This window comes from Macrosteles quadrilineatus, unplaced genomic scaffold (genome assembly GCF_028750875.1).
Source record: "Macrosteles quadrilineatus isolate MER2022 unplaced genomic scaffold, UCM_ALF_1.0 Scaffold_1__1_contigs__length_201487025, whole genome shotgun sequence".
NCBI lineage: Eukaryota > Metazoa > Arthropoda > Insecta > Hemiptera > Cicadellidae > Macrosteles > Macrosteles quadrilineatus.
Window position 1 is genome coordinate 97099904 of NW_026542594.1, and position 17730 is coordinate 97117633.

At 36.1% G+C, this 17730-nt stretch overlaps 1 protein-coding gene across 1 annotated transcript in view; it reads right to left on the reverse strand.

Moving 5' to 3' along the window:
• LOC128982216 (39S ribosomal protein L16, mitochondrial) overlaps positions 1 to 17730 on the reverse strand; it is a 42363-nt gene that overhangs the window by 14195 nt on the left and 10438 nt on the right. The window contains exon 4 of the mRNA XM_054401283.1: positions 13443 to 13574. Coding sequence (XP_054257258.1) covers positions 13443 to 13574 — 132 coding nt within the window. The remainder of the gene's footprint in view (positions 1 to 13442; positions 13575 to 17730) is intronic.

Here is a 17730-nt window from a genome sequence, read left to right on the forward strand (position 1 = left end):
ACGACACTGATACGAAGTTTCAACCATTTCCCTTCAGCCTAAGTAGGCTAGATGCCGAGTTATTTGGAAGCAGAACATTACGTTTTTGCGCAGTTTTCATCAACATCTAGCGCTTCTATACTACAAGATGACCGACTATGCTTCAGCTGCTAGAATGTGTACTCCATCTACTGGACTTATGTGATCGTAAAGGCGTAAATACAATCAAGTGAAACTGAAGTGACATTGTGACAGTATACCACCACTTGATATGGCTGACCTAGATTCAGAAGCAGCTGGGATAAAAACAGAGCAAGTGACCTGGGGTGCGACGACCTTGGAAGTGTTTGCCTGACATGGGAGGGGGGGGGGAGACTTGCTCGCGCGCTACCACCACGCACCACCGACAGATTGTTTTACAGATGTGAATGCTTATTAGTTCATCAGCTACGTCACACCTACCAGTACTGCATTATGTACAAAATACCCCCGCCTCAGCAAACCTGCAGACTAAGCAAATTTCCATTCGCCTGATTTGATTTTCAATTAATTCTACTTAAATAACATTATGTTTAAAGACTACCTGGGTTTGCTGCTAGGGAGGCTAATAAAGTGTGTTTTTAGTAGAATATTAATAGCTCAGTATAAAATAAATAAATTTTCCTAGTTTGATCAAAATATAGCCTATCCATAAACAAGCAAAACAGTAAAACAGTTTACAATATTCTCTACAACAACACATTGTTATTATTTATGTGATGTTGTACTTCGTTTGCATTTTGTGTTACCTGAATTATGTTAAGTTACTTGGAATGTATTAATAAATTAAAGATATCATTACTATCCTCTAAGCGCTGTGGGAGTCAGCGCGAGTGTACGGCAGTAGGTACATAAACCCCTGATGCTCTAAATGAGATAGATTAATCTCGTACATATTTATGACAAATTATCAATAACAATTATTTAAGATGGGGACGCCACTATGTGCGTATTTTAACCCAAATATGGGTGAAGGATGAGTGTAGGAGTGGCGCGATCTTGTAGTCTTGTTAGTGACATTGTTTACTCTTTACCCACATCTTTCTCCCTGGTCACCTTCTCATTAATAGATAGATACCAGTACGTGATTTGTTAGCTAACTAACTTTTTAATGTCTTTAAAAAAGAAACGTGATTTTAAGTGATTGTCTTTATTGTAATAACAAAATTAACTATACTGTTTTAATATACACAACTTTTCCTACATTTGTTGATAAACAGTTGTCAAAGTTAAACAAATCTGACAACTCTAAAATACTTTAATCATGAGTTGAGTGATGCGGTGTCACATCATCACTGCCGATATGAGGAGTCTGCCGGGCAAGGCAAGGGGGTAGGGAGATGCTGGTGCGTGCGAGTGCGAGCGCTTATAAAACTATCTTATTGTGCGTGCCTGATCTTCCGAGCGTTTTACAAGGCTTTAAAGGTACATGAACCACAACGTCCCTAACTCACATAGCTAAACCATGTTGCATATAATAACTATTGGACTATGTTTATTATATTTAGTACTCTTTGACTTCCTTATGAAAATTCAATTTTTTTTTTACATATGGTTTTCTGTTGTTCATTAATTATTCTGTCAATAAATTTGACCAATATTATAGTCTATAAGTATAAAAGAGGATGTTTGTATATTTGGCAGTTTGATAAACTCAGACACCGCTGAACCGATTGCCACGAAACTTGGTACATACGTGTAGAATTTCATGGAATAGGTTTATACACCATCAATTTCGTGATCCGTCCAATCGGCTCCGCCCCAGTGGCTCTGGAGTTTCCCATGTAAACCTTATGAGAAATGGAATTAATGAATCTTAACAGCTGTTTCAATTTAACAAGTTGGTTCTGTTCTATGATGTTCAATAGAATTAAAGTTACAAGGATTACCAACAGGGTGCAGCACTATTATTTCTTTTACATTTATGACAACAGCTAATTTGCAACCAAAAGGTGAGTGAGCATAGCGAACGAACTTCAACCTGGAGGCGAGTTAGCGTAGTGAACGAGCTAACCTGAAGGCAAGTGAGCGTAGCGAACGAGCTCCAACCTAAAGGTGAGTGAGCGTAGCGAACGAACTTCAACCAGGACGTGATTGAGCCATGCGAACGAGATCATCTTGAAAATTAAGAAGTTAAACGGGGCAAAGCCCGCGGGTTACAGCTAGTACATCATAAAAGTTTCTTCCAGTAAAGTACCTATTCTTTTCATTTTCATTCTATTTAACTTGTATTGTAACAATAGTATTTTATAACAGGTTATGGGCCCAGACACCCTTATATTGTGTGTTGCAGGTTTTAAATAGAATAATTTATTGCTTGAGATAAAATCTTAAGTATGGAATTCGTTATGCAGAAAATGGAATTGCTGCATGGAAAAGACAACGGGGATGATTGGAAATATCTCATGCAAATTAGGCTTAAAGGAATCCCAAATGCATACGAAGCCATTTCTGGTAAAATGAAATTGCCAGAGAAACCTAAAGATGAAACACAAGCTGCAGAAATGAAAGAATACAAAATGAAGATGGATAAGTATAACAAAACACAGTCAGAGGTAATGTTTATGTTAGCATCTTCATTAAGTAAGGAAGTAAGAGCTCAGGTAAGAAACCTAGAAAAACCAGATGAGGTTTGGAAGGAGCTGTATAATCTATTTGCGGAAATAGAGGAAAATAAAGCCTATGATATATGCTCTCCGTTCTTCACCTACAAATGGGATCAAAACTTGGATATGGCTGGGAACCTATCTGCAATCAAGTTGTTATGGGTTAAGCTTCAAGAAGAAATTAAGAAAATTCAAGACAAGAAAGAAGATAGTTTACCTCAGATATTGTTGATTTGCAAGATTTTTGAAACCCTACCAGCAAAATATTCCAACTTTCAGACAACTTGGTTAATGATTCACAAGGATAAAGCGAGAAACCTTGACAATCTTACAAATTGGCTGTGTACAGAAGCAAGAAAGCTGACTTCAAAGGAAAAAGAAAAAGAGGATACAGCTGTAGTGGCGGTCAATAGATCTAAAGAAGCCAAAGGTAACTTAGTAGGTCTACAGAAAAACAGCAAGAACAATGATAAAAAGAAAAAGTTTCCATGCCACTATTGTCACAAGAAAGGACATTGGTTGCAAGAGTGTCAGAGATGGATAGCGGATGGAAAACCTGAAAGAAAACCTGAAAAGAAAAGCTTGGAAAAAGAATCCAAACAAGCAGCACTAACCATATTAAGCAATTGTGTTTTTCAAACCCAGAATACTACTGTATCACATGATTGGTACGTGGACAGTGGTGCTACCAACCATGTTACACATTGTAGGCAAATGTTTACTGACTTTGAACAATTTGAGTTACCTCATGCAGTTACAATGGCAAATGGACAACAGACAAGTGCTATTGGTAGAGGAACAATTTGCATGGAAACAAATTTGGATGGTATTTGGAATACAGTAAAGCTAACCAATGTATGGTATGTACCTGGTATTTTTGCAAACCTATTTTCAGTAACCGCTGCTCAAGATTTAAATGTAAATAGTAAATTTGTATCGACATCCAAGAATTGCACTTTGTTTGATAGAAATGGTAAACCACTCATCAAAGGACATCGAAGTCAAGGCGGAGGCTTGTTTAAATTAGCAGTATGAAGATCAGTAGACCTCATGGCTGTTATGGAAGGAGTTCCAGCTGTTAATCAGTTGCAGTTACTTCATGAACGACTAGGACATCAAAGCAAAACTCATGTACAAGAGTTTGCAAGAAGAGAACTGAACCTTAATCTCAAGCTTGACAATGAGGTATGTGAAGGATGCGCTTATGGGAAAATGCACAGGACACAATTCAGAAGCAGAGATGAACACAGAGCTTCAGTACCTGGTGAAATCGTTCACTCTGATGTTTGTGGACCTTTCTTTGAGTCAATTGGAGGTTCAAAGTACTTTGTATTGTTCAAGGATGACTTTACTCGCTACCGCAGTGTTTATTTTATGAAGACAAAATCTCAAGTTGTAGAGAAGCTGAAGCAGTTTCTTGCAGAAGTCAAAGTCACAGGCCATGTGAGTTGAGATGTGATGAAGGAGGTGAATTCGACAATGAAAGTATTAGACAAGTCCTTCAAGTGAATGGAATACAACAGTTGATCACAATGCCATACACACCACAACAGAATGGATCTGCAGAGAGAGAAAATCGGACCATAGTTGAATGTGCAAGGTCAATGATGCAAGCTCACGGTGATCTGCCTCAAGGCTTGTGGGCTGAATTGATAAACACCGCAGCCTATATTTTGAACAGAACTGCTAAGTCATCAGTTGCCGGAAAGACTCCATATGAATTATGGTTTAGAAAAATACCTGCAATAGAACACTTACAAGTTATCGGGACAGATTGTTTTGTCCATGTTCCAAAGCAGAGAAGACATAAGTTTGACAAGAAAGCGATGAAATGCAAACTTATTGGATATGAGGGTAATGATAGATATCGTCTCTGGAATTCATGGAAATGTACTGTCATTCGGTCCAGGGATGTAAAATTTTTGAAAGAGCCTATTAGTGAATCCATAGTATTAGCCTATATCTTCAGAAGAAAAAGCCCCCAATGAAGCAAAAGATAAGAACTGTTCAGCCCCTGTAGTAGAAAATGTCCCCATTTTCTTTCCTGAAGATGAATCGGAAGAAGATAAATTGACAGACGAGGAAGCAGAACAACATGAAGAAAACGTTGTGCAAACTCGCCAACTCCGAGATAGAGCTATGGTAAGGCAGCCCATTCGTTTTGAAGATCATCTGCAATGGCAAAAAGCAATGGAAGATGAGATTAACTCACTTCACATGAATGAAGTGTGGACACTTACTGAACTACCCAAAGGTCACAAAGCCATACCTTGTAAATGGGTATACAAAGTAAAAACAAATGCCGATGGATCCATAGAGAGATACAAAGCCCGTCTAGTAGTAAAGGGATTTGCACAGAAGAAAGGAATTGATTATAATCAAATCTTTAGTCCAGTAGCAAAAATGCCAACAATCAGAAGTGTTATCGCAGTAGCTGCTAATGAAGGCACGAAACTTACACAATTTGATGTGTCTACTGCCTTTTTGTACGGCAAAATAAATGAAGAAATTTATATGCATCAACCGGAAGGATTCAGTGATAACAGTAATCACGTCTGCAAGCTTAATAGAAGTTTGTATGGTTTGAAACAAGCACCAAGATGCTGGAACGAGAGAGTTGGAATGGTCCTAACAAAACTGGGACTGAAAAAGAGTGGTGATGATCCATGTCTTTTTATCCATAACAACAATGGACATAAGTTAATCGTTGTTCTATATGTTGATGATGGACTCATTGCTTCAACTCATGATGAAGACTTAAATTCATTCCTAGTAGAATTGAAAAAAGAATTTAAAATCAAGTCAAAACCAGCAGATTATTTTTTAGGATTGGAGATTTCCAAATCTGGTGAAAATATCAAATTAAGTCAAGGAGGATATGTTTCAAGAATTTTGGAAAGATTCAACATGGAAAACTGCAGATCAGCACCAACACCTATAGTAAAATCTGAACAGGAAGACAAAAGAACAGATGAGACGTCTTTCCCGTATCGAGAAGCTGTTGGAGCTCTTATGTACCTCATGGTTAGTACCAGATCGGACATAGCGTACGCAGTGAGTGTAGTCTCCAGAAGCCTAGAAAATCCTACAATAAATGATTGGTGTCGAGTGAAGAGAATACTCAGATATCTTCAGGGTACTAAAGATTGTGGAATCGTGTACAAGAAGCACGTTGGAAGTGGCGTTCTTAATTGCTACAGTGATTCAGACTTTGGTGAAAGAAAGAAGATAAAAGCCTACTTCCGATATGTTGACGACACTTTTTTAATTTTCGCTGGAAACAAAAGACAGTTAGAACTCCTTAAAAATTATTTGAACAACATAACAAAAAACCTCAAATTTACTCTGGAAATTGAAGAAAACAGTAGTATTAATTTTTTAGATACAACTATTACCAAAAACTCTGGCAAACTCCACTACAATATTTACAGAAAGCCTACAGCAACCGACCATACTATCCACTATACTTCATACCACCCTGAAACCCACAAAATCGCTGCTTATAACGGTATGGTTCATCGTCTACTATCTATGCCACTATCTGACGAGGATTACCAAAAGGAAATAAATATAATCAAATATATCGCTGTCGCAAATGGTTATAGAAGTTCCATCGTTGATAGGATAATTAACGTCACGTGTGACGTCATAGATCCTGCAGCATGGCCTGTTTTTATAGAGGGGCCTTGCTTGAAACGGCACACGAATTGTCTGTATACAATGGTTCTTAAAACGCTTTTCATTGAACACTTTTAGTCAGATCCACTTGAGAGTCGTGCTATTGGCTTTGATTTGAAATGAAAGAAATATGTTTACTAAAACACATGAATCGCAAAGAAAAAATTACGTACTTTTACAGAAAGAATATACAATTTTAAGCTAGTTAAGTTTGGTACAGTAGTAAGTATTTTGTTCACACTTTCCTTCTTGATTTTAACCTATATAGCAAAAGAAACTTGCAGCTAGCGCTGCCGCTGCGTAGTGGTGTATGAAGTAAACAAAGGGGAGTGTTTTCTTCGTTTGTCACTATATAGCGGCCCTCTCCTCCGGCGAGCGTGTCCGCCAGACCAATAGGGCAGCACGGACAACTCTACACAGCTGTGTAATAAACTATTGACGTTTGTTTGACTTAAATGCGTTCTGAAATAGTTTTATACTTGGTCAAAATATTTGAAATGGCTGTTTTGCCGTTCCCAGAATTATTTGCTAAATTTTTTTTGGATTAAACCCTCTTTAATTTTATTTTTTACCCTCAAAATTTTGCCGCCCCTAAAATTTGCCCGCCTATTCGGAAATATGTCCCTGAGGAATTGTGGACGTCAAGGTACGTAACCTGTTATAATTGATTACCAATTCCGGAAGGCTTCAACATGAATAAATTCAAATGTTTTTTGTTTTACATATGGTTTTCTGTTGTTCATTAATCCTATACTCTAATACGAGCAATGTTTGCTTGTATGTATGTATGTATGTATGTATGTATGTATGTATGTATGTATGTATGTATGTATGTATGTATGTATGTATGTACCAAGATCTCGAAAACGGCTCCGACGATTTTCTTCAAATGTTGTAAATAGTTTATTCCTGGCCTAAAAACGAGTTAACTGCAGTTAGAACTGCCAACAAAAATCTAATTACGTAGAAAAATGAAACTGAAAGTCACATTTTTTTAACATTAGTCTTATGGGTTGCTAAGTAACCATCTTGGCTGAATTAAATAACAAGGAAAAAGTAAACAAAAGACTTGTAAATTGTCTATCCACAGTATACTAGCAAAACAAAATACAGTACAAAAGGAAAAACATCAGTTGTTACTATTGAGCAAAGATTACTGAAGATTACTCGATACATTGTAGTCAAGGGTAGCAGTGTGGAGTGTGGGATCTGTTTATGACGATTAGATTACGGTATCTGCATTCCAAAAATGCTATGGGAAGGGAGGGAAACAGGTCCGTGACGTAGGAAGTGGTGAAGGAAGTAGTAAATTCAAGTACGGTAGTCCGGAGTGTGGGAACTGTTTATGACGAATAGATTAAGGTATCTGCAATCCTAAAATGCTATGGGAAGGGAGGGAAACAGGTCCGCGACGTAGGAAGTGGTGAAGGAAGTAGTAAATGCGAGCAGTCCGGAGTGTGAGGACTGTTTATGACGATTACCGTAAAATGGGGTGAATAGAAACAACAGGGTGAATAGAAACAAAACTTCAATGAATGATTCACATTTTTATAACTTTGTTATACATTGACTTTATATAAGGGAATTAATTTCCCCCATTATAACCATATCCTATCTACCTAGGAAAAATTAGTTTAGCATATTGGTATCACTGCTTCGGATGTTGGATGATGCGAAACATCATTTGAAAATTTTGGCGAAAAACATTCTTTTCAAAACTTTCTCTCTAAGTATGAACCTATTACATGTATTTATGTTAATAACCATTTTTTATATTGTCTTAGGTATCTTAAAACCAAGTGTATTAATAGATTAGCCTTAGAATAAACTATATTTTTTTACTTTATTTTTAATTTAGGTTATGTCATGATTTTGCAAAACCAGGGTGAATAGAAACACTTTTTTTTAACCAGTGGTGCCCAGAAAACCCCCTAAAAAAGAAAAAAAAAATACCAGAGATGAAGATGATTCTATATCAGTCACACTGGAAGAAAGTGACAAAGACGAACAATTTGATGAAGAAGAACCAGCATACCTAGCTCAAGACATCAGTGAGTCTTCAAAGTTGTCCCTTCATGATCATGTAATTGTCAAAGTAATGGGGGAAAACAAAACTTGCTATCGTTTTTATGTTGCAAAAGTTATTGAATTTGACGAGGAAGGATAAATAGGAAAATTCATCAAGAAAATTGCGCAAACCAACAAGTTCTGAGAGACAGATTAAGAGGCCCTCTTCAAAGTCGATGACGTAGTACGATCGGCTTCCAACTCCCAAGCCGTGTACAACTTGTATATTTAATGGAGCGTTGTATTTTGAGGAAGATTTGTCTGATTTTACTCTTCATTTAGTTGGTTTCTATGTAACATTTTGTTACTCTGATTTCACCCATTGTCATTTATGTTCTCCGATTTGTTTGGATAAGGGTTTATGAAAACGACGTTTTTATACTTCGTACTTATAAATAAATGTGTTAATTAACTTTAAATATTTTTATTTACAACAACCTAAGCTAACAAGCATAAATTTCATGTTTCTATTGCCCCTGGTAAGTGAGGAAAAGCAACAATCATCAATTTAACACAGTGTTTCTATTCACCCCAAAGTGCGGGGTGAATAGAAACAGCCATATATTATTTTTTTTCTGCTTAATGATTAAAAAGAAAAAGAAATTGATAACTGGTTTGAGTAGAGGAGTTCAAGACCGAAAATATGAGCTAGTGTTGAAAATTTAAAAATTAAAAATATCGGTTTTACAGAAGCTTAAAAGTCAAAAAGTGTTTCTATTCACCCCATTACATTAAGGTTTCTACAATCCTAAAATGCTATGGGAAGGGAGGGAAACAGGTCTACGAAGTAGGAAGTGGTGAAGGAAGTACTAAAGGCAAGCAGTCCTGTGTGTGGGAACTGTTAATGATGATTAGATTAGGGTATCTGCAATCCTAAAATGCCGTTGGAAGGGAGGGAAACAGGTCCGCGACGTAGGAAGTGGTGAAGGAAGTAGTAAAGGTGAGCAGTTTGGAGTGTGTGAACTGTTGATGGGGATTAGATTAAGGTATCTACAATACTAAAATACTATGAGAAGGGAGGAAAACAGGTACATGACATAGGAAATGGTGAAGGAAGTAGTAAGGCTAGCAGTGCAGAGTGTGGGAACTGTCTGTGGCGTTTATGTATCTTCAATTCTAAAATGGTATAGGGAAGGAGGGCAAACAGATCTACGACGTAGGGAGTGGTGAAGGAAGTAGTAAAGGTGAGCAGTGTGGAGTTTGGGAGTGGATTATTGTATCTGCAATACTAAACTGCTTTCAGAGTAAACTAATGATTTTCCCCGAGCAAAGCTTGGTCCCCAGGTACTTATTCTGTAAATAAGTTTGACCAATATTATAGTACATCATAAAAGTTTCTTCCAGTAAACTACCTATTCTTTTCATTTTCATTCTATTTAACTTGTATTGTAACAATAGTATTTTATAACAAACCAAACTTTACTCAACTAATGTAAATCACGCTACAATTACGTATAATTTTCAAATTGATAAGTTAAAACTGTCAGATTATATGTAGGTTTCTTCGGGCTCGTAAAAAACAAGCTGACTTTGAGCACAAATTATGTGAAATCCAAAACAATTTTTTTTTCACAAGTGTGCAGCTTCTTCTAAGGACCCAAAAACGGGTTTCGTCCGAGGATATTAGATTGTTTTGTTTATTATGAGGTATTTGGCCACAAAAAATCGATTGGAGTTGGTCTCAAGGCTGTTTATTAAGGCGGGTATTAAAATGCCGTCTCTAAATCGTCTAATATTGGTAGAAGGCCTACATTCCAGTTACATTACAATCATATCCTCCATCAAGAATACTTGGTATTAACAATTATAAATTATTTCCAGCAATGAAAGCTGAGTTTAACCGATTGCAAGGGTTGAATTGAAATGAAGACAAATGTTTATGTTGCACAGATGAATTTAAATGTCAAATTTCCCCTCCTGTTTTTATACTTAAATACTTGTTTTTTTTAAAATAGTTACTGTTTTTTATACTTAAATACTTTTAACCGATTGTAAGGGTGAAAAATGAAGTCCAATGTTTTGTTTTAGGCTACAGTTGAATTTGAATGTTAAATTTCCTTTCTCTTTTTTATACTTTAATGCCCTTTTTGCATGTTAATATCAGATTTCAACTACTGTAATATTTTCCTGGTCAAAACTACCATAATCCACTTTTTGAAGAGGTATCTGAATCACAAGATGTAGTAAAAAAACTAAATTTGAATTATTATAATTTTAATCAATAAAACAAGCATTAGTACATCTATTGACTTTTTTTAAAATTTAGTTACTTATACAGTATCAAATCACGTTTGCTCCACTCAACTGGGTTTCACCTCTCTGAAAGCAATCCTAGTATACCTTGTAAAGGAGTGGAAATCTACTTGCAAAGGAATGTGTCTGTTTTTTTAGCGAATTTCCCTATAGGGAAGTAGCTATTACCGTAGGTGGCACGGTAAGACCTAGGCCCGGGACCGATTTACTTTTTTATTTTGATGTCCCCAGAGGACAAAAACACTATTCGTTAAAATTTTTATATATGTATATATTGTATACAGGGTGCTAAAAAAGTCCCTGGACAGTTGAATATTTTAAAAAAATAATGCAGATAGAGCTATAATACTTGGTACAAAGTTACAGGGCATAAAACTCTATTTTAACACATATTCAGTGATCCAATAACCCTTCAGGGGGACGGCCCACAAGGAGTCAGAAGAAAATCTTAAACGGAAGCATAGGTCAATATGCACATCAAATTAAAGGTATTTTTTTGTAGAATACAATGCCGCAAACCGCACTTCAAAAGGTTGATCCTGCGCAAAATGACAGTTGTTCAAAGATTCATTTAATTTACATTGCTATTATACGCTTACTCCTCAGGGGCACAGCCCTAAGAATCGGAAGAAAATTGTTAACGTAAGCATAGGTCGATATGCACATCAAATTAAAGGTCTTCACTAGTAGATTACGATGCTGTAAATTCAAGCTCAAAAGAATGCCTGAGTAAAAAATGGCAGTCGTTCAAAGATTCAAAATGGCGGATTCAAGAAATCTTTGAACATCTGCCATTTTGCGCAGGATCAACCTTTTGAAGTGCGGTTTGCGGCATTGTATTCTACAAAAAAAGACCTTTAATTTGATGTGCATATTGACCTATGCTTCCGTTTAAGATTTTCTTCTGACTCCTTGTGGGCCGTCCCCCTGAAGGGTTATTGGATCACTGAATATGTGTTAAAATAGAGTTTTATGCCCTGTAACTTTGTACCAAGTATTATAGCTCTATCTGCATTATTTTTTAAAATATTCAACTGTCCAGGGACTTTTTTACCACCCTGTATATATCTAATATATAAAATTCTCGTGTCACAGTGTTTGTCTGCAAACTCCTCCGGAACGACTTCACCGATCGTTATGAAATTTGGTGTGTAAATTCTGTAGGTATGCGAATCGGACGTAAACTATTTCCCGTTTCGAAATTCTTAAAAGGGTTCCGCCCCAGTGGCTCTGGAGTTTCCCATGTTAACCTTATGAGAAATGGAATTAATGAATCTTAACAGCTGTTTCAATTAAACAAGTTGGTTCTGTTCTATGATGTTCAATAGCATTAAAGTTACAAGGATTACCAACAGGGTGCAGCACTATTATTTCTTTTACATTTATGACAACAGCTAATTTGCAACCAAAAGGTGAGTGAGCGTAGCGAACGAACTTCAACCTGGAGGCGAGTGAGCGTAGCGAACGAGCTAACCTGAAGGCAAGTGAGCGCAGCGAACGAGCTCCAACCTAAAGGTGAGTGAGCGTAGCGAACGAGCTCCAACCCAAAGGTGAGTGAGCGTAGCGAACGAACTTCAACCAGGACGTGATTGAGCGATGCGAACGAGATCATCTTGAAAATTAAACGTAACGGTACATTCTTTCCATCGGTCTGTCTTAGGGGAAACCTATAACTTAGGCGATACGAAGTTCGCCGGGTCAGCTAGTATATTATATATATAGCTCCAACCTAAAGGTGAGTGAGCGTAGCGAACGAGCTCCAACCCAAAGGTGAGTGAGCGTAGCGAACGAACTTCAACCAGGACGTGATTGAGCGATGCGAACGAGATCATCTTGAAAATTAAACGTAACGGTACTTTCTTTCCATCGGTCTGTCTTAGGGGAAACCTATAACTTAGGCGATACGAAGTTCGCCGGGTCAGCTAGTAATTATATATGAATATTGAAAATTTTAATAAATAATTTTACTTGGGTACTAAGTTTATTAATGTTTAATCTTTATTTATATATAGTAGCCCTATTTTTCTATTTTTCATATAGATTTATATATATATATGTCCGTGAACGCGATAACTTGAGTAATTTTTGTCCGATTTTGATGAAATTTGGTTTGAAGGTGTAAGGCGGTATAAACTTGAATGAATTCGCGAACCAGCATGATCGGACCATGGGAACAGTGTTTTAAGGGGTAAAAAATGGTTTTTCTCATTTTTGACCCTCAAAACACAAAATTTCTTAATTTCTCTCTAGACCTTGTTAAAGGGCTTAAAAAAGCAAATAATTTAGTATATCAAAGTGTTTTTGTACGGTTATTGGTAACGGAGAAAATTCCAAAAATTGTAAATTTAAAATTCCCATGTTATTCTTATGGAGAATATTGTAAAATGATGTAGTTTGCTTGTTTATTGATATATTTGGATTAAACTTGGCCAATTTATTTATTTTATACTAAGCTATTAATATTTTACTAAAAAACTCGCTTAATTAGTTTTCTTGTAGCAGCAAACCTAGGTACTTGTTAAACCTAATGTTATTTAAATAGATTTAAATTGAAAATCAGTTCAGACAAATGGAAATTCGCTTAGTCGGCAAGTATGCTGTGGCGGGGGTATTTTGTTTTTACATTCACTACAGTATACAGTGTACAAGCTAGAAATGAGCCACAGTTAAAATCATGAATCAGAGAGTTCAACTGTTACATACTAGTAGTAGGCTATTAGCTTGGTGGGGCAACAGCAGCAGCTAAAATGTATCGCTCATCATCACTCCAACTGCCCTTAACAGTCAATAATAACATCGTATGACTCAACAGTACAGTACCTTTTTTGTAACTGGTTGCCAAGGTGGATCAACTCTCCAAATCAAAAACATTCTCTTGGTATCAATCTTTCGACCCAGGGTGTTTCGAATCATTTCAAAGTGTCCATGCTTCAAACGACCACCTGTCAGTGCCTGTGAATTTAACAATTAATTAAAAACATTGACTAAAATTGAAAACAATAAAATGGTAAATACAAGTGATATGCAACATCTTAGGGTCACTATCATGACAGAGACTACTGCAACCAAAGCCAGTAATTTACTAATTCACTTCCGTAATTTGTTGTTTTTCTTACTTTTTGACCTGGATAAGGTCCCCGGGTACGATACGAGCGGTGTGAGCGGCGCCGCTCTGACACTGGGTCTCTTTAAGTTGAATGTAAATTTGTCAAGAGGGGCCACGATAAGTCTGAGCAGCGAGCGGTTCCAAGTCAAAACCGATTTTCACAAAAACGCCGCTCACCACTCAGGTGAGACATGCTTCAGTCCAACAAAAATATTTGTTTAAAATATCTGTTATGTCATCTTGTAAAATCTTCTTTTATTACAGGTATTTTCCCTGATAAATAAAAATTTCTAAGATTAAACCTTTTTTTTTTTTAAGGGAGACCCCGCTATACCTTCAAACTATAGACCTATATCTTTGTTACCATCCTTTTATAAGATCTATGAAAAAACTATATGTATAAAATTAACAGAATTTCTGGAAACCAACAACTTGATAGATAAAGAACAACATGGGTTTCAATCCGGCAAGTCTGTGATTAGTGCTAGTGTTCAGGTCATTGAATCATTAATAGATTCAGTGGATAAGAGAAATAATGTTACTGGGGTCTTTATAGACCTCAGCAAGGCTTTTTGATAGTGTGTCACACTCCAAGCTGATAAATAACTTGTTTTGTTTGAGTCTCAAGGGGAGAGCTTTAGATTGGTTTAAATCATATTTAAATAAAGACAGCAATATTTAGAAATAACTAATATCACAAACAACAATATGGTAAATTTACTTCATCGTTGGAAGTTTTAAAATATGGAGTGCCACAAGGATCAATCCTGGGACCACTGTTGTTCATATTTTATACAAAGGGTTTACCAGATGTATTAGATGATGCTGAAGTCTGTCTATATGCTGATAACATTAGCTTACTTGTATCTGGTAATACCCGTCAGAAAGTAGAGTCAATAGCGAATAACCAATTTTCATATGTAAATAATTTATAAACAATTTAAACCTTTTAGTTAATATAATGAAGACAAAGTGCATATCTTTCTCAACATATCAGAGTAATAAACAAGCTCAACACAGAATGTTGATGAAAGGAAAATGTCTAGAAGAACTGCCAAATTTTAAATTCCTAGGACTTGACTTGTATTGGACAACAATTTAAATTGGAACCTTCATATTGAACATCTTGGCCGTAAAATTTCATCAGGGATTTTTGCTCTGAGAAAAATGTCAAAATTATGTCCTTTGGAAACATAAAAAATAATTTACTTTGCTTTTATTCACTCCCACATCTCCTTTGGTATAATTTTATATGGAGCTACCTCTCAAGAATATTTTGCAAAATATTATAATTTCAAAAACAAGCACTTAGCATCATGTTAAACATTCAAGATTAAACAACTTTAGTTAAAGAACAAATTTCAAAACTTAGCATTCTTACTGTTTTTGCCCAATACATCTTTGACTTGATATTGTTTGTAAAGAATAATTTACCAAAATTCAAGACCTTGGGTTCATGCCGTTTTTTAACAAATTTGTAAAGAAAAAGAAAAAAAAATATTACTTATATATTTAAATATTGTATTTAAATATATTTAACTCCTTGCAGTGCTCTCAATAGTGAATTCTTTACAAATCTTAGTTGCCCCTGGGTTGGAAGAACTTGGAAAGTAATAATATAAGACAGAGCTTTTGGCAGTGGAAGCTTGATAAAAATATTTGAGGGGGCCCTGTAAAATAAAAAATACTTCCCAGAGATCCTTATGGGACGTCCCTGGCACTGTTTTAAGTTCTTCCAGACTGAAATATCTTTAATAAATCTTAAAGTACACTGAATTTACTCTGCACACTGTCACACTAAACCTAGTGTTGTACTTTAAATGTGAATCTTTTGCAGTGGCCCTTCTTACTCACTATATATTACCAAATTTCAATTGAATGACTGTTAATGCTAAGAGAAATACCCAGGATACTGATAACTATGGGGAAATATCTAACAATTCAATTTATTGTACAGTATTGAAATAATGTTTACACTTTAATTTGGTTTATGACAACTACTTATCAATTATTTGTGTGTCTGTATTTTATTTCCCAAGGTTAAATAATAACTGAACCCCGACTTAGAGTGCAACAGTCAATTAAAACCTATAATTCAAAGATGATGAATGGACCTATCAAAAGGGAAGTTGTGGCGCGGTTACACACTGATCCCGAATATGCCAAATAAGGTGTGATATTTACTTTAAAATTTGAGATGACCAGTACCAGCAAATCCTGTTCGTTGGCCAACGAATTAAAAATGAAGGTCGAGTCTCGTAGTCCAACTGATTAAACAGTGTTCTGTTTAACCGCAGTAATATGTGCTAGAATATTGCTTATTATTTTATGGCTAAAAAGGTACTTTGGCGGTTCATCTATTCACAAACTCACACTACCCCAATTAACACCTCCGTATCTAGCCGAACCAGCTGCCTACCTCCACTTTCAATATTATTTTATTTTCCACAAATAAAATAATGACTGTGGCACTCTTAAATGATCTTTGATTTAATATCTCAGCAAAATTAAACAATGACTCTGTCATGAATTACCGTAAATCATTTCAGTAGAATAATTTACAAGTTACATTCACTATAAGTACAAAACCCTATACAATTTAATTAGTCGTATATAATGAAAAAATCACAGTATACTAAACAATGCAGATTGATTTATCAGAAATGGATATTAAAAATACTAGTGAAGACTTGAACCTGAAAACATGTGCTAATATAACAGGAAATGACAAACTATGACAGGAAAATTGTACACATGTGCGACTCACTGAAAACTAATATATAACAATAAATAACAATAAACTACTTACAATTTCGGACGTCCTACAAAGACACAAACACTAGGTGAGGGAGAGGAATACGGAATTAGCTGAGCTTCTTTTTCCAAAAGACGCAATTGAACAATTTGGTCAAACGAACGTGAATTTTCAATGGCGGTCTGTGTTTGCTGGTAAAGTTACGTTAACACTTTCTTGTTCAAAAACTGATTTTATTTTCACCACGCGCGGCAAATATATCCCTGCGGGATATAGGCTTAACGATTGATGGAAATAATTTTGTCCGGACAAACACCGCGGATTGAATTTAATTTGCACGATCGATTTTTTGATAGCTCAGCTAATGCGCGTCGGAAAGGTAGGAGGACACAAGAACGACTAAGACTGTGACCATGGCTGCTGCCCGATTTACCCCCACTTCTCGTAGTGCATTGTGGGTTCCCAATCAGCTGACTATCTGTTTCGTATTTACTCATATTGACTTATTATAAAAAACGCGCAAATCGGTACAATTTAATTTAATTGTATACGGTAACACAGAAAACATGCTGGTGCGTTGTGTGCTGGTGGCGCTGCCTACGAATTGACAGGCACAGCTCTCTCCGAGTACTTAACGCTTTTTACCATGCGGTTAGCATTCTGGGTTACTGTAGTATGTTTTCTGTGATGGTAACGCCATTCTGGTGCAACATGTTGTACTCTTGAATAAAGATTATATGACTATGACTATGACTACATCGCTACAAACACACAGGACACCAATTGCTTGTCACTCAGGACGGGATTCGATCCCGAGCAGACGAATGCCACTGGTCAAATGACACGCCCTAGCCACCTCAGCTATCTGTGCTTGGAGACTGAGGAGTCAAAAACCTATATTTAAGGTGATGCCGACGATTGCTTACAGATAGTGCTACAGCAAGTTAAGTTCAATGCGTTACTGTACTAGGTAGCAGCACTAGTTAGTCACGGACTATTTAGATTATATTTTTCAGCTGAACCACAACAGTGACCAAAAATGGTGTTACTGAGTCTTTGCTGCAAAAAGGTTTTTTTTTCCTAAAAAGGCTATATTATAATAACCTTATCAAACTAAATCAAGGTTAAATACAATATTACATTGTAAACTAGATGTCTTTAGATTCTATGAGATTTTGGTAATGCTATCAGAACATTACAATTTAGGCTATAAGTAAACTTGGAAATTTGCAATGAAAACACAGTTT